Genomic DNA, 21,508 nt, shown 5'->3' with positions numbered 1-21,508 from the left:
TAGATATGTATGTTTCTCCATGGGACAGACAACTAACAATCAACAGCCAAGCAAGAAGCGAATTAAGAGAGAAGCCAGCCTTGGTAGTACGTAGTCTAGCGAGTACTCATCTCTACGTTGTTGGCAACGTGTTAACAACTAATGTTGTTACTCTAGTAGCTCGGCAATGCTAGCGTACGTCCGGACATCTGGACGGACGTCCGTGTCCGGATGCCCGCGTTACATTCCATTTCGCGTGCTCCACATGGGGACTGCACCTTCTGAGCGATAAGAGGGGAAGGGGACGACGCCTCCGATTCGAAAGGACCCGGCCGCGACGTCATATGGATGCCTGCTAGCGCCGGGAGGAGGACACACCGAGACGATACAGCAAAAGGTGAGGAGGAAATAAGATGCAACACCTGATCTGCTTTTCAAACATCCAAATACAATATTTGCAACATACATCTGAAGACAGATAAAACACTTGAAAAACACCTAAAAACACTTAAAAACCATTGCAACCATACCCAACATCTAGATAAAACACATGCAATGTATGTCTGAAACATATGCAGTATCCAGATAAACATACTTGCAACATGCGTTCGGAAAACACAAATAAAACATACGCAACATCCCGATTTACTTTTGAAACATACATAAACACTTGCAACATACGCTTTCAACATCTGAAATACTTGAAATATACGCTTTCAACATCTGAAATACTTGAAACATACACTTGCATTATGCGCTTTCAGCAAAACATGGCAGTCAGGCGGGCGGAGCACGACACAGTGGGATCCCGACTGTGCGATCGCGGTGGGGGAGGAGGATGGCAGCGGATGGGCGGTTGTGCGGTCCCTAGCGATAGGGTGCACGCAGTGCCCACGATGGAGGCGACAATAGCAGTCGGTTGGTGCGGCCTCGCGCGGCGAGCATGCCGAGGCGGCTATGGAGAGGAAGGTCGGTGGGAGGCACGGTAGAGAGGGAGGCGTGCAGAAACCGCGGCGGAGCCGGTTGCGGAGTAGATGGGTGATTTTTTTAATCTATGGTGATTGGAGGGGAGCGGATAGGAACGGCAGCTTCTGGACGTGTGATCCACCAACAGGGGCGTCTGGTGAGGACGAACGTCTGACTCCCAGCATTACGGATTTCTTATTATAATATGACTTAGTAAGAGTATATACATGGTATATAGTAAGAGCATGAAAATAATGAAGAAGCACTGAACACTGTTGAAGTGTTGATGGACACCCACTACTACGGTAACAATTTGTAGGAGTGGCTAAAGAGGGTTTGTAGAGGTGGTTTGGCTAGCCGCCCCTGTAAACCGTTGCTACAAATGGCTGGTTTGTAGGAGCGGTTCCCAAGCCATCCCTACAAATCGATTTGTAAAGGCGGCTGGTGTCACCAACCGCCCCTACAACTGTATTTGTAGGGGCGACTAATAACACCAGCCGCCTCTACAAATATGATTTGTAGGGTCGACTGTCCCTATAAATCCCATTTATAGGGGCGGTTAAATTTACAGTGGTCCCTATAGTGTTTTTTTCGCCAAAAAAATCAAAATTTCAGTATCAAATTTGACCAGATCATATACATATATATATACATATATATATATATATATATATATATATATATATATCCACAAGTCTATCAGACCATTATATATATTCAGATCGACCAACAACATATTGCATATAATTTATCATTGCATCACATTCACAAGTCCGATCACATTCACAAGTTCACAAGTCCGATCACATTATATACACAAGTCCAATAACATTTAGAGGTCCGATCACATTCCATTCAAAAGTCCAATCAACGGCCTAAGCCTAGCCTTTCCCACTCACAAAGATGTTGGTACTGAGGATTCCTACCTAAGTCGAACGATGGGTCATGGTAAGTGCCTCTGACGTGCACAATCTGGTCCATTATGAAGTTGCAAAGGTCGCTGACGAGGTCCAAGAGGTTGTCATCTTTATGTGGATCATTTCTCACACCGTTCTCATCTTGCCACTATAAGAAAACAAGTTTAGGTTTAGTATTTCATAACATATATGTGCGTTTTGTACCAAGTTTGTATACTACGGGTGAAGAGGATCAAACTTACCCTACAGGGGTGTCTTCTATAGGTAGTGGTGTTACTTATGATACTGCATACATAATATCCACAATGTACACTCTTAGGCTTCTATTTGGGGCACTATGCGTTTTGCATATAAAATTGTTAAGTAATGTTTTTTGACAACAGCGTAATGGAAGTACTAAAGTAAGTTTCACTTACCGCACATTTTATTTTGACACACAGGTTTTCCTTCCCTTTTGGATAATGCCTCCCTTTATGCGTTTTAACGTAGAACCTATATGCCATGTTCAAATGAATTTAACAAATGCAACTTGTTAGTATTCAAAAGTGAATGCTACAAGTATATATAGAAACATATAAGAGGATTGCCGATATGTATACATCTTGAGAATCGCTATGAAGTCTTTGTATGTGCTCGGGTCCTTATCTATTGAATCAAAGACCCACGCCATGCCCATCCCGACATCAACACCTATAGCAATCCAGTGGTTGCTGCATGAATTTAATCATAGAAATGGATAAGCTCTTTTGCATCGAACAAAATAATATGTATTCTAAAAGCTTTAAGTATACATTTGAACTTACTCGAAGTTATATGGCAGCCATATAGTGGTGTTGTGTTAGAGATGTTTCAAAGTTAGGGAAATGTACGCCGCAACCTTAAGGGATGCCTCCCTTATTTCCTTATTCCGAATTTTCTCTTTCTCCTCAATGGTCTCTCCAGTAGCTAGCTCTATGCAATCCAGTGCCCACTGTTTGGCGTAAGTAAAGTTCGTCTGTGCTATGCATTGAGGGTCTAAGTACCCATCTCGCACACTTGGTATTTGTTTTGAATTGTGCACTTGTATTCTACAAATCATGGCGTCGGTTAGTTATAAAAAATCCAAAGATTAGAATCATATCATATGAAGAGGACAAGAGCTTATAGGCACCATGTGTGAACTAGATTCATTTCTATTTCTCCAAGGTGAAAGGCTGTCTGCATGTTATTAAAGTCAAAGACAATTTTCCCTTTTGGGCCTCCAAATGTGTTGGGAGGGGGGGAAGCATGCTTGTATGATTTGTATTTTCGTCTAGAGAACACGCAAGTACCAATCATGGAACCTTTTTATTCCAAGTGGTAGGCGCTGGATGGCCCGATTTGGTAGGAAGGGCTTGCCTCTTTCATAGGTTCTCGGGCAATCCTTTGACCATTTGGTGGCATCAACATTTGGATACCTCTTTGTTGGTTGTCGGATGCGGCTGAGGGCCTCATCGGATGCTAGGACTTCTTTGACTTGGTTCTTAGGCTTAAGTTGATCATGGGAATACCACTTGTGTGTTAACGTTACATCTTTTATCAACATATACATTGGCCTTATGGTGATTGGAATCTGTTTTCGAATTTCTGGCTCCTTGCGGGCACCTTCTAGTTGTTCATGTACCGGGTTCACATCAGGCCCTTGCTCCTTCCTAGGCAGAGAAGGCTATGGCATCTTAGGCATCTACTCACTAGGAGGCGGGGAAGACTGTGGCATCTTAGGCAAGTGGTGGTCATGAGACAGTGAAAGTATCTCCCCTCCTCAAGGACTCCCTCCACACGTTCAACAGGCGGCGAAGAAGCAATCAATATAATGTCCTATTTGTGCCACAGGATGAACTAGTTCATTACTTCTCTGAGAAACTGTTGTCCGTTAGGAGTTGGTTGGTCTATGCGCCACTGTAGAATTCGAGCTTCACGGTATGCACCTCTACCCTAGTGTAGTCCAGCGGGATCCTGTTATTGTGATGCTGGTCGCCAGGAGGATGTGCCACACCCGTTGCCATCTCCATCATAGTGTTTTGCCTACCAATGAGAACCACCAAGGTGCAAGTAGTTGGTTCCCGTATGCGATCGACGGGGTTTATGGCTGCAGTGGAACCTTGGCTGCTAGGAACTTTCGGAGCGCTAGCAACTAATGCCAGTTCTCTTGGTGGAGCCATTACTGTTCGTGGCTCTATAGATAACCCTTGCTCCTCTAGCACCTTTGCAACTAGAGCCTTCACTTGGACCTCAAGACTAGCCTCCCGGTCTCTACCATGTTTCTTGTGAAAATGTTTGTCCTCTTCGAATCCATACTTCCACGTCGTTCTTTTCCCTAACCCTCCTGACATAGCCTATGTACTCAAGGTTTCCCAGGACAAGGCTAAGCTCGTCCCTCTCTTTGGAAGCCTTGAATGAGCCCTTCTCTTTCTCTTCACCATATTTTAGTATCTTCGATACTACCTGTTCGGTCTTTGGGTTATCAAACTTTAGCGCGCTGGATCCTTCTAGACTCCTTCCTAGGATCTAGTTACTTGCACGCCTCAAAACCCCCTTCAAGTTGTATGCCTTGGATTCAGCATCCTCTTCCTCCATCTTTCTAAACACTGCCTCCTTGCCATGGTAGCCACCGGGACCTAGGTGATGGCGGTGCATGTTCTTCTTCGCTAGCTCGGTGTTACGGGCACTGAGGGCCAATGCCGCCGTTGTAGTCTTCTAAGCCACGAGGTCCTCCCATTGACTAGGAGTTATGTGGCTGAACTCGTGGAAGGGGGTTAACCCCTTTTGGATAAACCTCTTGTTGAGGTCTGACTTCCAACGTTGGATGACTCTCCCATTTGCTTAAGAGCTGCATGTTTTACCCGTGCAAGGGATCCCTCCAAAAATCTAAAATTGACCAACAGGTTTTCTCCTATAGGGTTATCTTTGTCTCTTCTAGTACGTCTTTCTAGGTTGGGACTGCTGGGTTCAACTCATCTCTTACTGCTGCCCCGATCGTGTTACGAAATCATCCTATGGATTCTACCGGCTCAGTGATCTCCCCTACTAGCCCAACCTCTATTATCACATACAGTGCCTTATTTGGATATTGGTTTTTTCTGTCCCCCCGTTTCCTCTTTGGCTTTTCACTCGATTTCATGGCTTCAGGTTGTGGAGCAGAGGCGCTATTGTCCAGTTCTGTGGTTGTTGCCCCCCGTCGCCCTTCCTCTGTTATGCCTTGTCCGGTGAGATGTCACCGATGTCGTTGTCTCTTTCGAGTTTCTAGAGGAGGGGCCTATTCGGGAGGTCAAAATTTTAGTAATTATAAAATAATCAAAGTGTTAGCAAAATTTACAAAATAAGGCTTCATCTGTACCTCCTCATTCGGGTCAAAATCCTTGTCCAGGTCCTCCTCCGTTGGCCTCCATCTGACTTCAAGTGGGAAAGGATCCTTTGGACTTTCATATGCCTCTTCTTCATCCTTGTCATCATCGTCTTCATCATCATCATCATCTTCTCCTTCGCCTCCAGTAGGCTCTCCTGCTCTTCCCTCTTCTCCCCCTTCCTCTCTTTCAATCTCATCAGCCTCCTTGTCGAATGTGTCTTGACTAAGCATCACTGCTAAATCATTTTCTAGGTCCTTATTGAACCACTCCTCAGTAAGTGCCTCTTGTTCTACCTCTTCAAAGGTTGCCCCATGCTCAGGGCTTCAGGTTGCATCATGTGTTGTCTGTGTGATTGTGTGTTTTGTTCTAATACATGCAAGAAGATTGACTTTAGAGACACCTGAAAGGTTATGATAAAACAGCAGTAGAAGTAGAAACATGTCAATCATCGAGCCATAAATGAATCCGATAAAATAGCAATAAAAGAAGTAGGTCAGGCCTTAGAAATATGTCAATCATCATTTGATTAAGAACTTGGACCATAAAGGCATCATAACAGAGAAGTGCATGAAGGTAATGTAGGGGAGGCTGGTAATGATGCCAAGTTCCTCACAAGTTTTGATCATCAGCTCATATTCCATATAATGTATGGAGTTGGACAATTTCATCATAGGCAAAAGAGAGGAGAGGAGAGTTGGCCAAAAAATTGCAACTGGTGCTTGCCAAATAAAAGTAGTAGTAGAAGTACCAGAAGTAGAAGAAGTAGTAGTGGTAGTGGTAGTAGTAGTAGTAGTAGTGGTGGTAGTGGTGGTGGTGGTGGCGGTGGTGGTAGCGGTGGTGGTGGTGGTGGTGGTGGTAGTGGTAGTAGAAGTAGTAGTACTAGTTAGTAGTAGTAGCAGCAATAGTAGTAGTAGAAGTAGCAGTAGTACATGTAGTAGGATAGCTATAGAGTAGTAGTAGTAGTAGGAGTAGTTGGGAAGAGAGAAGAGAGCAGTAGAAGTAGTAGGAGTAGGTAGTATAAGTAGTAGAAGAGAGAAGAGAGCACCAATATAGCAGTAGCAGCAATAGCAAAATTGAGCAGCAGCAAATCAACTATACATAGGCAAATCATGAACATCATCCAAGAGTAGGTAGTATAATGGCTTGTTCGGGAGGCCGTAAACGATCGTGGATTATTTACTGCTGGCTGGTTTGGTATAAGAGAAAAACACTATTGTTGGCTGGAAATTTATGATCGTTTACGAGCAAGTGAACAGGCTGTAAGTTGTTGCTGCTTGCAAAAAAAATAAAGAGCACTTGCTGCTGCATTACAACCAAAATATAGTTGTTGCCAATAGATAGAAAGCAGGGAGCAATAGAACACAGAAAAGAAAAGAGAACAAGTGCATTTGAATTCTAGATGGAGTTGCATTACAACCAAAATATAGATGGAGTTGCATTAGGACCAACATACAAGTAGTGTTATCTAAACTAATAGGCCTAAGTATTGCAGTTGCATTTGCAGCTCATGGAAAGCCTCATCCAAAGTCCAAACTCCATCACCAACAGACTGATAATCACCACATTCTTCCAAGAACCACTCTTACCACCCTGAGTGGGGATGCTCTCACCACAATCAGCTGGGACCAGTTTAGGGGAGCTAGTTGCTGCTCCAACATAGGCATTGAAATCTCTAAGTGCATAATCATAGTTGTTGTACTTCTTGTGTATAGCATTTCTGACCCCAAGCACATGTTCACTAGCCTCATACCAAGACATGTAAATCATAGGTTTCTTCCCATACAAAACAACATAGCAAGGGCCCATTTCCTAGTGGAAGTGAAGAAAATAGCCATCAATCATAGTTGTTGTAGTAGTAGCAGCAGAAATAGAGTACAAAGAAGAGACAAGAGAGAAGAGAGCACCAACAAGTAGTAGGAGTAGCACTAGAAGAGAGAATAGAGTAGTAGCACCAATATAGCAACAACAAAAGCAGCAACAAAAGCAACAACAAATTAATGAGATTCAACAAATCATCATTGCACAAAAGCCCTTTGCCTCAGTTTTCAAGTCACATTATTCATCTCATGAGTAGATAGGAAGATAGAGATGAGAGAGAGAGGGAGGAAGGTTCAAGAAAAATCTCAAATTGTATTCTTAGTTGATCCAGGACTACTAGGTCCTCCCCCAAACTAAAACAAATAAAAAGACAACTCATTGGCCGAAGTAGAAGTAGTAGTAGAAGTATTTTTTGGGAGGTGCTCTCAACTTAGTAAGAAATCATGACCGACAAAGGGCTTGTGCTCAGTTATACATATGCAAGTCATCGACATCATCCATGGTCAGCTGCTGCTTGCCAAAAAAATAGAGAGGGGACTGCATATATGGTCAGCAACCGATAAGAGAGGAGAGCACACTGCTACTAGGGTCAGCAGCAGATAAGAGAGGGAGGACAGAAAAGCCATGGTTAGCACACTACTTTAGATACTTAGGAAACAATAGTTAGGATATTTAAATACAATACTAAAACAAGAGCCATGGTTAGCACACTGCTATTATAGTTATTTAAATATATCTAAGTTCACAGGGCCCAAAAGCACAAGGAAAGCTTAAGAAAATCATTACAACTTCCTAGTTATCAATAGGAGCTAGTTTTGATGTTAACATGCTCAAAATACAGAAAAGTCAAAAACTATCCAGGAACGGCCTTCCAACGCTCGAAAATGGTAGGCAAACAATAGAAATATATCCACAAGTGTTGTATGCATAATAAGTTGCTCTCAGTGCAGGTTTCCAAATTAACGGCCTTCCAACGCTAAAATGGCCAAATCAAGATCCTAGATAAGTGTGACCGAACCAAGACAATAATCTAAGGTTTAGTTCTACGACCCTGTTTGGCATGGCTCCAACTCTGGGTGGAGCTGCTCTACTTCAGAACTCCAGATGGAGCTAGCTCTGGGTGGAGTTAGAGTTGTCTGATGGAGGTGTTTGGCTAGGAGGGTGTCCCCAGCTCCAGAAAAGTGGAGTTTGAAGGTGAACTGTCATTATTGCCCCCAACTTATGGTCCCACCTATCATCCTCATATTCCCCTTTTCTTATTCGTTGAGCGGATAAGAGCTCGATCAGAGCCTTTCTTCTTCCTCGGGCTTAGGTGCGTGGGGTGAAATCCTAGTGGCCAGGCGCGTGGCCGTCTAGGGGGCGCGGTAGTCGGCCTCAGCGGGCAACCTCGGCTCGAACACGATGGTCTTTCTTCTTCCCCAATGTGTGTAGGAGGAGGAGGGCGGGCGCACGTCAATGGAGCTCCGACGGCTTCCACTACCACGGGGAGGGCGGGCAGGCGGGCGGGGCATGACTGTCGGCTCCCGTGGCCGGAGGCACGGGGCAGCATAGCCATTGCTGTCTCTCACGAGGAGCTTGAGTGGGGCTGGCGTGGCTGGAGCTCGCGTAGCCAATGTGGCCATGGCTGCCTCCGCGAGGACCTTCAGGGAGCGTGCAGAGTTGGTCGTGTGGCGGCATGGGGAGCGCGTGGGTCCAGTGCGGCAGTGCGGCTGGCAAGGGGGTGGGCGTGGCCAGCGTGGGCAGACGGGCTCATCGGCAATGTCTTTGCGACGACGAGCTCGAGGCGTGTTCACGACGGGGATGCAAGAGGAGAAAGAAAAGAACATAACGGTTCGCAGCCAAATGTGTGTAACGAGTGGCAGTGGTGGGTAATTACCCACCAACTCCACGAGGAGGTTTAAAAGAGGAGGTTTTGGAGCAGCAAAAGAGGTGCTCCAAAACTCTATCTCCATTTGCACTACAGCTCTATGGAGTTGGCAGCTTCATGGAGTTTTGGAGTTGGGGTGTTTGGCTGTATTTTTTGTTGGAGTTGCTGGAGTGGAGCCATCCCAAACAGGCCCTACAAGTTGAAGGTCAAGATTTTATTGCTAATATTCCAACAGAATGATAACAAAGTTTTTATACAGAACTAAATAAAACAGTTGACATAGCAATATAGCCAACAGTTGATGGTATAAAATCAAGATAGATTTGCTACCAGATCAAAATGAAACAACAGCACATCTAAAGCCTAGAGTATGGTCTGAACTGTCACACCAATCTCACTTCGGCCCTTTATCATCATTGAGCAACAAACCTTCCTCAAGCACACAATTTGCCCCAAATAACAGTAAGCAAAAATTGTAGGCTATAAATATAAACGGTCCAAGAACAATTGCACTTCCCCAAATAATAGAAACACATCCATTTAACACGTAAAGGCATCAACTCAGTGCACACATTCAAAAAAATAGCACATTTTGAATGGGTAGCATCAACAGTGCATCAACTCAGTGCAGCAGGAATAGAGAAGAAGGCGGGGTTGGGGGCGCATACCTGCACAAGACCTGGCCAAGCAAGGGATGGTGGTGGTAGTGGGCACGGGGCAGGGATGTCGAGGTTAGAGAAGACCCAACGTCGAAAGCAGAGGTTGGAGATGGGGAGCGCGCACTGATGTCGGAGCACACGACCACCAAGGAATGGCGGCGGTGGTGCAATGGGCCAAGGCCCTCAAACCCTAGCCATAGGGGGGCCAGGGGAGGTTGAGGTCATAGATCGATGAGATGATGGCCAGAGCAGGGGAGGTCGAGGTCGGAGATGGTGCGGCGACAGGCTGGTCGGCTGGGCTTGGCTCTCAAACCCTAGCCACGTGGCAGCCTGAGGATTGCCGGGGATGGGGCCTAGGGGCATAGAGATGGGTAGCGCGCACGGATCCGGAGCACACAGCCACCAAGGGATGGCGGTGATGGTGACGCATTGGGCCGGGACCCTCAAACTCTAGCCATAGGGGGCCGGGGGAGCTCTAGGTCGTAGATTGATGAGTCGATGATCAGAGTGGGGGAGCTCGAGGTCAGAGATGGGGCGGCCGGCTAGGAAGCTCTCAAACATTGTTCATTTCTTCATTTGACAAAGTATTAGTAAACATTATTCACAAATCAACATATCTCTCATATAGTTTCATAAACTATGTGAGAGATTTATGAACATAGAAGTTGTAGAACTCATCAATGTAGTCTCACACATACATAAATATAGTCTCATACACATACATAAATGTAGTCTCACACACATATATAAATGTAGTCTCACACACTTACACAAACATCGTCCACTCCATTTTAGCCCGTAACAACTTTCCCCTTGGCACCTTTTTGTTCCCATGGCAATATGTCTTTGAGCAGGTTCTTTTCCACAGCTTCAATCTTCTTAGAAAAGTCTATGAATAGCTACATTTTAATGTAGTGTTGTACTCTTCAACATCATCCACGCCATCAACTCCGATAATGTGTTGTTTCCCGGAGGCAACCACTGCTTTGTCTTTTTGTTTGGAGGGAGGTTAGTTTGTGGGTTAGGTAAATAGAAAACTTATACGACACATAAAGCGAGCACCCAAGGGTCATCTTGGTAGCCTAGATTGTCAAGGTCCATGTCTGTCAACCTGATCTCGTTGACTTGGTGTTGTTTGATCCAACGGCATCGAAACATGGCTATTCATATATTCATTCCATAGTCAAGTTCCCATATGTCATCAATGATGCCAAAGAATGGGATCTTTCACCCTAATCCATCGAGAGCTTCTATTCGGACGCCGTTGTTTTGGTTCACACATGTACTATCCTTTGCGTGGATATAGTACGTATACCCATTGATGTCGTAAGCTTGCCAAGTTGTGACTTGTCTCGATGGCCCCTTCGCCAACCTACTGATGGTAATATCATCCATTGTTTCTCCAATCGGTATGTTTTGGTCCTTCAACCATGTAGTGAATCGTTGCTTGTGCTGTTTCATGACCCACTCATCTGTGCAGCCATTACTCTCCTCCCTAATGATAGCCAAGTAGTTCATCAATATACGGTTCCATTAGTTATGTACTCTGCATGACACTATAATGCGCTTGACTCACTGCTTTGTAATCCTTGTCGATGAACACTTTTCGCCCCCTGGTGCCCTTCCCAGCCAGCCTACCCTTGTGACAAGAATCGGGTTTACCAATCCCTTTCTACCCTTTTAGGTACTCTTGACAGCACTCGATGACTTCTTTAGTACTATAGCCCTCTATCATGGAGCCCTATGGGTATGCTCGATTATGCACGTATCAGTTAAGAACTGACATGAACCGCTCATAGGACCATATTTCATGTAAGTAGCTAGGGCCCAACGCCTCTATCTGATGAACCATGTGAATCATGAGATGTGACATTATATTAAAAAAAGCGGGAGGTAAACACATCTCAAGCTGGTTTTGGGTCTCCACCATGAAATCATGTAGGTCACTCAGCTCTTTTTTACCTAATCGTCTTCTGTGAGATCTTCAAAAAGAATTAGCACATGCGGGTGATGGCCATTTTCAAAAACTCTGTCTTTATAGCCCTGATTGCAATAGGTAGGAACACTGTCAGCATGACATGACAATCATGAGCCTTGAAGTTTTTTACTGATAGGTCCTTCATCGACACTATCCTCTTCATGTTTGTTGAAAACCCAGTCGAAACTTTGACCCCCCTCAAGAAAGTGCACATCGCCCTCCTCTCTTCCGGGGTCAGGTTAAAGCTAGTCATGGGCAGAGTGTATTTTCCATTACCCTCAGGTACCGGGTGAAGCTCTCTCTTCACATTTAGCTGCACCATGTCTTTCAGTGATTTTAGACCATCCTTTGTCTTGCCTGTGTCCATCAGGGTAGCAATGAGACTCTCGAAGACATTCTTCTGCATGTGCATAGCATCAATGGCATGGGGGACCTCTAAGTCTGAGCCAATAAGGCAGATACTGAAAGAAGATCGACTTATTTCTTGAAAGGTACGTCGGCGACAGGAGGTGTGCTTCTATCTTTCTTCGTCCCATCCGGATTCTTCTTTCCGAGGACTGACATGTATGTTTTTCACCATTTCGAACATGTGTTGCCCGTTTTTTCGTCTCTCTGGAGGGGGTTCATTCTCTGGCTTGTTGTCATAATATCTGAAGTACATCTTGCGATGGTATTTGTGAGTTGTCTTTAAGAAGCGTTGGTACCTTAGGTAGACTATCTTCTTGATGCATCCAGGTACACCCATGTAGTACCATCCAAGCATACTAAGCATCCCATCTTCCCTTTGATCTGTCTAGGACAAAGCAAACAGCGTGGGTAATCATTGGTAGTAACAAAGATCATGGCTCTACATATGAAGTCCTCCTTTCTGAACGCATCGTACATTGGCTCCCCATGCCTCCATAGCCTCTCTATTTCTTGCATCAAAGGCTCGAGGAACACATCTATGTCAATGCCAAGTTGTTTCGGACCATTGAATGAGAATAGTTAGGAGAAGGTACTTTCTCTTCTGACACAGCTATGTTGGGATGTTGTACATGGTCAAGATCACTAGCCATGTGCTATGGTCGTTAGGTCCTCTCATTGAACGGATTATTCCATTCGGTGCTCAAGCCGAACCGTACATTCCTTGGGTCACCGCTAAATTCTGTGTGTTTCGCATCGAAAGCGTTCCCACTGAGTACCATCAGTCGAGTGTGCAATCACATCATCACTCACCTTGCGCTCATCATCCCACCATGTCATGAGTGCAACTTCCTTAGGGTTTAGGAAGATACGCCTCAAGTGGTCGACCACCGGTAGGTACCACATGACTAAGGCCAAAATTCTTCTCTGCTTTGCATCGTTGCCTAATGGAGTGTCCTCTGGGGGTTGAGTATCTTGTACCACCTTTTTCCCACCCTTCTTCCCCGTGGAGGCTTCTTCCCCGTCATAAAGGTCGTTGTTCTTGTACCGATTGGTCCTACACCTGGGACATTTATCTAGTGACTTGAACGTATCACCACGAAAAAGGATATAGTGGTTGGGGCATGCATAGATATTTTCAACCCCTATTGTCAATGGATTTATAACCTTCTTCGCTTGGTATGTGTGGGCGGGAACTGAGTTTGGTTATGGCAGCAACTATGACAGGGGACACAATAGATCATTGAAACTACAGTCTGACTAGCCATACTTAGCCTTTAGGATGAATAGCTCAAGCACAAATTGTAGCATTGTCCAGTGTTTCGGACAACCCTTTTCAACACCATACACAGTCTCTTTTGATGCTATTTTTACCCTTTCCAAATTTTGGCTCTTTAGTAAAATCTCTGGTCCAATGGACCGAAGCATGTCCTCTAAATTATCATCATCATCTTCATCACCGACACGTGCTCCGTCATCATTATTGGCACCACCTTCGGTGTTACCATCCCAACCACCAGCATCACCACCTTGCTCAAGGTAATCATTAGCCATTTGTGCACTAAGCTCTGCTACATATTGGTCCAGGTAACCTAGGGTTTCGGCGTCATCTTCTTATGGATCAACGTCATCAGCAACCATTTCACCATGATGAATCCACACTGTGTAGTCCTTAACAAATCCTCGCATAATCAAGTGTGATCTGATGATCATCACATCTTTGAATGCTTTATAATTCTTGCAATCTCTACACGGACAAATTATTAAATCTTTATTCTCTTTCAACGTCTTTGCATGGTTCTCTGCGGCTTCAAAAAATTTATTCACTTCCTCACGGAAACCTGGCTTGTACCTTAATGCACCATACATCCAAGACTGCCTGTACTCCATCTTATACGACAGCTATCAAAGAAAAAAATAAAGGACTAATTATTCACAGATATATAACTAGTAGTTTCTAAAAAACCATTCTAGAGAACAATTAATGACCTAATTAAAAATATAGATATTTAATTCTCCAATTTAATATCTTGGTTACAATAACAAACAATTTCAAAGACAATAATTAGGAACAATTAATATTTTACACACTATCCTTCATGCAAAAATATAATTAATAATAAAAAAATCAAACCCTAGCTCTAGATCTAGATCTACATGACACATCCATTAAACTAACTAATAAACCACTAAAATCAAGCAAGACCCACTAAATAAGGGTGTAATCTTATTCCACTAACTAATTTACCGTAGAACCTTCAAAACATTGGTATAATTTGCTTCATAAATGGCTCAAGCACCATAGAGAGAGAAAAACAAAACCCTAATTACTCACTAACCAACCATTAAAACTTTCAAAAAATATTTGGAATAATATTTTCTTACCTTCTACGACCTCTCCACAAAAAAGATCAAAACCTCCCCATTTGAAAGAGCAATTTTTGGGAGGTGCCCAAGGCCCCCTTCCTTCCTCTCTTGGGCTACAGTAACTAGCCCGGGGAGGAAGAAGGGGGACGACGGGCCTTTGTACTAGGGCTTTGTAGGGGCAGCTCATTCACCAGCCGTTCCTACAAATTCCGCCGATTTGTAGGGGCGGCTGGCCCAGCCGGTCCCGGGCACGACCACTGTAGGGGCGGCTGTTGATAGAGCCGCCCCCCTACAAAAAAAAGACATGTTGCTACAAATCGATTATGTAGTAGTGACACACTGTTGACTGGTAGCGACTATAGTGGACCGGATTGGAGACCAACATGGCGTGGCCCCCCAAAAGGCAAAAGTGTTTGTTCCTCTATATACCCAATGCAACTCAACAATACATGCAGATATACATAACGGATCTGGGTTGCTCGGCCGGATCGGTTCCAAACAATGCAATGTGATGCAATGCATGGAAAAGAGATGTGTGCTTGACACTAGTTTGCAAAAGGTAAAACCGGGCCGGGCTGGGGTCTAAGGTAGGCAGTAATGTTTACTAGTGCTGCGCACACATGCTGGGCGCCGTGCGTACTGCTGCACAAGTTACATCTCAGTCACAGCGGGCGAATTATTAAGCGATCGAGGTGTAATTTTCATTTATTTACCGTACGTGCAGCTAGCCTAGCCTTGCATTGCTTGCTTGCCAACCATATATATATAAATAAATAAATCAACAGGCTTAGCGTTGGATGCAATATATAATTCAACAGGAAGCAGTAAGTACGGCTCGATGTTTTTTGACTTGTTGCATTTTTGTGATTGTGATATGATATTTATATATAATCGATCTGCTAATATATATATATATATAGCTTGCTTGCTTTCTAACACGCACAGCCGCACAGTACATATATTACGCGCCAAATTAAAAGAGAGCTGCTTATTGCTCAGTTCCTTTCAGTAGCTTTTGCGTTGTGCCATATATATATCCATCACCTTTATTTTGCATTGCGTAGTGTGATCGATCTATATTACTCTGGATCGAATCGATCGATCGATAATAATAAGCAGCAGATAGATAGATAGATAGCTAGAGATGGGGAAGCTGACGCTGGGGCACCGAGGCGAGGCGTCGGAGCCGCGGACTTCTTCAGGGACGTCCTCGGCGAGCTTGTCCTCACCTTCCTCTTCGTCTTCATCGGCGTCGGAGCCGCCATGACCGCCCACGGTATGTATGCATGCATGCGGCAGCTACCAATCCACTAGCAGCTGGAGTAGCTCCATCTCCTTATTTTTTTCTTCTCTCCACAATATTAGAACGAAGATGGCGGCCGGCCGGCGTGCTTCCTCTTTTTTTTTTTTTGTGAACGGCGTGGTTTAACGGGAGCAGCCGCACGTCCACTCGCCGCCGCGCCCGATCCAGCCGCGTGTCCGCCGGGCCGTCGGTAAACGAGGTCGCCAAAATCTTCGCACGGCTCGAGGCCGCCCATGTTCGTCTGCAGGTCACTCCTCGCAAGGTGCGTCCCGATTCACCGCTCCCCCGTACCTTCCTACCCGGCGCATCCTCGTAATAACGAATCCTCTCCTCGTCCAGTTCTTCTCCTCGTACTAACGCATCCTCCGGTTAGGATCTCATCAGTTTAATTCCTCCTTTTCCTTGTTTGTTTCCGTTAGGGCTAGTCGGCTCACTCGGCCTGCGATTCCATGCGCCGCCGGTTCACCAATTCGTTACTTCCACCAGGTTAACTGCTCTGCTCCCAATTTCTTTTCTCCATGATACGCACAAGGTTCGCCTGTTAATTTTTGTACCGGATTTGTACTAGCCACACTTTAGGTCCCAGCGATTTGTTAGTAACTCGGAGCAGACAGTGATGGTTTAAGTGGAATGCAAACACTAGGAAATAGGAATCGTGGTGACAATTTCGCAATTCACGGTCACTGTTGCCAGAATGACCCTGAATTTGTTGGGTATGGCAGTTTAAGTATCAGAATTAGAAGTGCCTATTTACTCAGCAACCTTGCAGACCTGAAAATATCCTAGCTTTGCAGTGAATTCTTCACCGTCTCACCTTTTCATCGTGTTATGCTTCAGAATTCTGTCACACAGTGTGATGTCTCTCTAAATTAGTGCCTTGGTCATTGCAGGGACCAGTTTGTCGAGATAAGTTGGCCTCATTTGTGATGGAAGGGGCACAAGGATCAAGCAGTGTGGCAAAGCACAATAAAAGAAAGTCTCCTGTGCAGAGATGGAGGCCGGTTTCAACAGAAGCAGTTCCCCAGAAAGGTTTGTGCGTGCGCCCCATTCGCATCCTGCATTCTTGTTGCACCTTGACACAATATCATCATTATTCACAATGCATTCAAGTATTCAGCTTTCCTTGGAACAGAATTCCCAAAACATAATACATTTCAACCTTGCCGTGTCCTAATTCTGATCTTTCGCCTATATGCTATGGAGATACTTACCCTTTTCTAACATGATTGTTTCAACATCTATATTAAGTGTTAAATTGTTCCTTTACTGCCCCTTTTTAATTTCTTCTCTTTCTTTTGTTCCTTCTAGTGTGTGTGGCGCACTACTGCCATTTCTGAGCTTTCTGATAATGACACACAATGCAGATGAGACTACTGAGACATCAAATTCTGGAAGCAATAAAATTATAGAGGATTGCATAGCTTCTAGTGAGAATTTGGCATCAGATGGAACAACCAATGTTTTTGTCGAAGTTACCACCAACGAAGCTTCATCGTCAAAAAATAATTTAAGTTTTGAATACAGTTCAACTAAAGTAGTTATAGAAGACAATGCGGAGGTATCTGGCTTCAATAAGGATCTAGCTGGGTCCAATGTCTCTGGGACATATTCCTCCTCTATTGAGGTATACCATTCACACGCGTCTAAGTAATCTGATTTTTTTTTTCAATAACCACTTTTAGTTTTATATCTACCCACTTAACATGTGAGTTATCTTTACACTTACAGTGTTTGAGAAATGTTAATAGATCCAGTCGTTCTGTTTCAGGTAGATGCTCCTCTGATACGCTTTGTGAAAGGAAAGGGGTAGTGATCTCTTCTCTTGATATGTTTCACTTGTGTACCAATGTTTGTTGGGGATAACACTTGGACTGTATCTCTGATCATAATTTGTATTCCTTGGAATGTAGTGGGTCTACGCAGAAGAAGATTGAAGAGGATACTGGAGTTAAAATTATCTTCCCATCATCAAGGGAGGGGACTTCAGTTGGTACAGATACACTCATGCTTCTTGAAATCATGCTTGATGTGATAAGCTTCAAGTTAGTTTAAGAGCTAACTATGTAATATTTTTCAGTCCTTGAAGGTAAAAGTGCTGAAAGTATTAGAAAAGCATCACAGATGATTGCAAATGCTCTTGAAGAGGTAGATAGACAATGTACTTCTCCAATAGATGATTGGCACATGCTTAGATCGTTTACTGAATCATTCTACATTTTAATTTACCGTTGTTATGATGATGTGGAGAATTAGTAATTTGCTATGTTTGTTTTTACATACAAATTTCATGAGATTGACAACTCTTCTTATTTATACCATCCATCATTAAATATACAAGCTTAATGCTAATGCTACCTCCATAACATATCAAAAATTACATGAGAGATCAACATAGCTCCCAACATGTGCTGCAGAATTGTTAGTGCTAATTATCAAATGCATCACATAGAAAGTGAATACTGCTGCGTACTGTGCACTAGCTCTTATTCCCTCCGTCTAAAAAATAATGCAATTCTAGGCATGAATTTGGACAAGGATTTGTCCAGACTCATGCCTAGAATTGCATTCTTTTTGGGACAGAGGGAGTATTTATTATAGTTTCATGCTCATTTATATGCACACGGTTGTCAAAAGATACTTCCTTCTCTTGGAGGTATCTGAATTCTTTGTTGCCATTCTGCAGCTCAAAAACATTTATTCACTGCAGATCTCCGCTGCTTGTTTTCTCATTTTCCCGGTTTTGTTATTCACTGGATCATAATAGTTAGTCTGTCCTTACCCTGTTTTTCAGGCTGTTCAAAGTCGACAGCTCGACTACTCTCATTTCATATCACTTCCATTGGCTCTCCACCAAGATCTTGTCGACAAACTGAACCACTTCCAGAGTTCGATCCTTGGGGAAGAAGACAGTGACAAAGATGAGAGCCGAAGTGAAGGTTCTATTGATGAAATGGATGATGACCACAAGCAAGCGGATGGCTCAAGTATTTCCATCAAGCTGCAAGTTCAAGAAGAAGAGTCTGCTGAAGCAAAAATGGGTAGCAAAGGCTCCCAATCAGGTTTGAAAGCTTTGCTAGTTTGTATAAGTGCCTTGCATTCCTTGCTGGAGTTATTCCTAGAGTTAATACCATCAATTTGCTTATGGAACTTCGGTGTAGTTATATAAAATTCCTTGTCTCTAAGACTCAACCTAAAAAGAACATGTTTGAAACTTGTTCTATAGCTTGGTTGGAATGTCCAAAGAAATTGCAAAGCACCATCTCAAACAAAATCTCTAGAAAGTTTTCCTTGTGATTAGGATTTGAAATATCACTTCTGTTGTTCTATGAATTTCCAAATTAAAATGTCTTGTTCCCTTCAGGATTTGAGTGAATTCTTATTTGTCACCTGTAGATTTTGGCATTGACAAGTCAATATTTATCAAACCCAAAACATTTCACCTGACGGTTCTTATGTTGAAGTTGTGGAACAAGGATCGTATAGCTAAGGCCTCGGATGTGCTCCAGGTATTGTGATGATTGACTGTGCTAACTACTAAGGAATGTATAGCCGATGTAACAGTAATAAGCAACTTAATGCACTGCTTCTTGGATGCAGTCAGTATCTACCCAAGTAAATGAAGCTTTGGAAAATCGACCTATCTCCATACAGCTTAGAGGTCTGGTGAGTTTCCTTTGGATCTGAAAATATGTCTTTCTTGAGTATCTAGGTTATCCGTACTGAGAGCTTATTTATTGACTAGTAACTGGAAGAAAAACATTGGGTTGAGAATCTGAACCAAAAAGCAGCATATTCATTTCTGAACAATTTTCGACAGTCCACAGTATTCTCTTTTGGTTTCCGAAGGGGGAATCTGATGTCTAAGCAATACTATATTTGCCTGTAATTTCAAAATACTTTTATTGGTTTAAACACATCTTTTGTGACCCTTCAAGTTTCAATGAAATTCAGACATGCATGAAAGGCTCTCCAGCTAAGGCTCGGGTGGTATACGCTCCAGTGCTGGAAGTTGGTGGCGAAGGGCGCCTAGCACGTGCTTGCAGTATCCTTTTGAACTTTGATGAAGTGATATTTTTTAAATAGTGTGTCTACTTATTGTTAATCCTTTGGATTTTTTTTCTAGGAAGTGATCTGTGTATTTATTTGTACAATACATGTCACTATAAAAAAAAAAACTCGACCGGGCGGGTTAAGACTGTCCCCGCAGCATTTCAAATAAGAAGGACCTTCTCACCCGGCCGAGAAAACCCCCGAACCCTTGCCCCCACCCTTACACGGTGGCTATCAGTATTGGTTTATTAGTGCGATAACATATTATGCATATGTTTCACTTGACCTACTTGCACTTTATCAGAAGTCATAACTGACGCCTTTGCCAAGTCAGGCCTAGTTTTTCAAAGTGACGTGAGAGAACTGAAGGTGTGTAATTACTAATTAAATGGTTAAAGACCTTCATTTTGTTCTTTAGCCTTCTCATTTCTGGTGCTAGCATATATAACTTCTTTTCCCCTAAGAGATTGTCAGTTATAAAAATTTAAGGGCAGTAACATTGCCTGTCAAAACACACTGCAATTTTGTTGTGCCTGTATTTGCATAACGGACTCGTAGTTAAATTGAATACAGCATACATAACTTTTTTGTTATTCTGCTATAATTGTGTTGCTCTTTTGCCACTGCAGTTGCACGCGACCATGATGAACGTGCGGCATAGGAAGAGGTGCAAGCTATAACCCTTTCTGCTGCATTTTGGACCGTTGGTGATGCTGTATTGTTCGCTTATATTGTGTCTGCCTTGTTATGACAGTACAAATAAACGAAACCAGTGGAAGGATTCTTTTGATGCCCGGGATATCTTCAGGAAATTTGGGAAAGAGGAGTGGGGTGAATATCCCATTCATGAGGTCCACCTTTCTCAGAGGTTCAAGTTTGACAAAAGTGGATACTACTATCGCTGCTCGTCGATCCCCTTGCCCACAGAGACGCACACGGAGTGAGGTCTGTAGCTGTGGTCATGTTGTAGGCTTGTTGCATAAAAAAACACTGTAGTCAGTGTTAACCTTTGTTATTAACGGTATGCCCTTAGGTCCGGTGTTATGGTGTATCTACTGTTTTGGATCACCGACTTGAGCCATGTGTTTTGTGGTTGGATGCTGTTGTGTACTCTGTCCAAAAAGAGTGTCGATTTTGCTATGAATTTAGACAAATGTTTATCTAGATTCAGAGCGTTGTTTTTGCTAAGAATTTAGATAAATGTTTATCCAGATTCATAACAAAAAGGAGGACGGGGGGAGTATATTGTACGAGCGTGCCAATGGTAGTGGATTCCCTGTAGTTGGTGTTAGACTGTTGGTTTGTTTTTCATATGGCCCATTCCATGTGCTGTCAACTCACAGGCAGTGTCTATCTCTGCTGGTGACCTGAGTTCCTCTTATCTATCTACTCTAGTGCTTTCTTTGCACTTTTCATCATGTATCTCAATTTGTCTCCTTGGTCCGACTACCTTGGAAGAATATACATATATGTCCATGAAGGGTGTAGTTCATCTGTTGCTTTATTCCAAAAAAGAGAAAAAAAAACATATGTTTGGGTGGAAGTGTGCATCACATCACTCTTAGACCGTCCTATCCTATATTCCTAGTCTGTGATTGCCCTGCTTTGCTGGTGAATGGTGATAACGATAGAGGAGGAAACCACTGGCCTACTACCTGGTACTGCTTGGAGTTGTAGACATCCCTTTCTGCACCAATGATTTCAGTCAGTTCTCTCTCTTTTTTTTTTGAACGCAATTAAGTAAGAGGGAAAGAGAGTTTATATACAGGCAACAGAGATAGGCCGCCCAAAACAAATAGGGAGGGGAAACAAAGCCACACAAAACAGCCAACAA

General features: G+C 43.5%; 1 protein-coding gene across 6 annotated transcripts; it reads left to right on the top strand.

Annotated features, from left to right (window-relative positions):
* The first annotated feature begins 15,747 nt into the window (after positions 1 to 15,747).
* Positions 15,748 to 21,096, top strand: LOC136553270 (uncharacterized). Of its 6 annotated transcripts, none has more exons than XM_066544653.1 (14): positions 15,753 to 15,886; positions 16,044 to 16,110; positions 16,515 to 16,653; positions 16,989 to 17,248; positions 17,393 to 17,430; positions 17,535 to 17,614; positions 17,702 to 17,769; positions 18,416 to 18,683; positions 19,018 to 19,130; positions 19,222 to 19,287; positions 19,576 to 19,666; positions 19,979 to 20,043; positions 20,304 to 20,341; positions 20,429 to 21,096. In XM_066544653.1, the coding sequence occupies exons 1-14, from the start codon at positions 15,858 to 15,860 to the stop codon at positions 20,616 to 20,618; spliced, it is 1,512 nt and encodes a 503-aa protein (XP_066400750.1). In that variant the 5' UTR covers positions 15,753 to 15,857; the 3' UTR covers positions 20,619 to 21,096. The 6 variants fall into 6 exon arrangements, with proteins under 6 accessions (XP_066400754.1, XP_066400750.1, XP_066400755.1 ...); XM_066544654.1 differs by having other exon boundaries at positions 15,872 to 15,936; XM_066544657.1 differs by lacking the exon at positions 16,044 to 16,110 and having other exon boundaries at positions 15,748 to 15,886; positions 16,933 to 17,248.
* Positions 21,097 to 21,508: the final 412 nt, after the last annotated feature.

The sequence above is a fragment of the Miscanthus floridulus genome, chromosome 5 (assembly GCF_019320115.1).
Source record: "Miscanthus floridulus cultivar M001 chromosome 5, ASM1932011v1, whole genome shotgun sequence".
Lineage (NCBI taxonomy): Eukaryota > Viridiplantae > Streptophyta > Magnoliopsida > Poales > Poaceae > Miscanthus > Miscanthus floridulus.
This window is presented reverse-complemented; position numbering and strand designations above follow the sequence as displayed.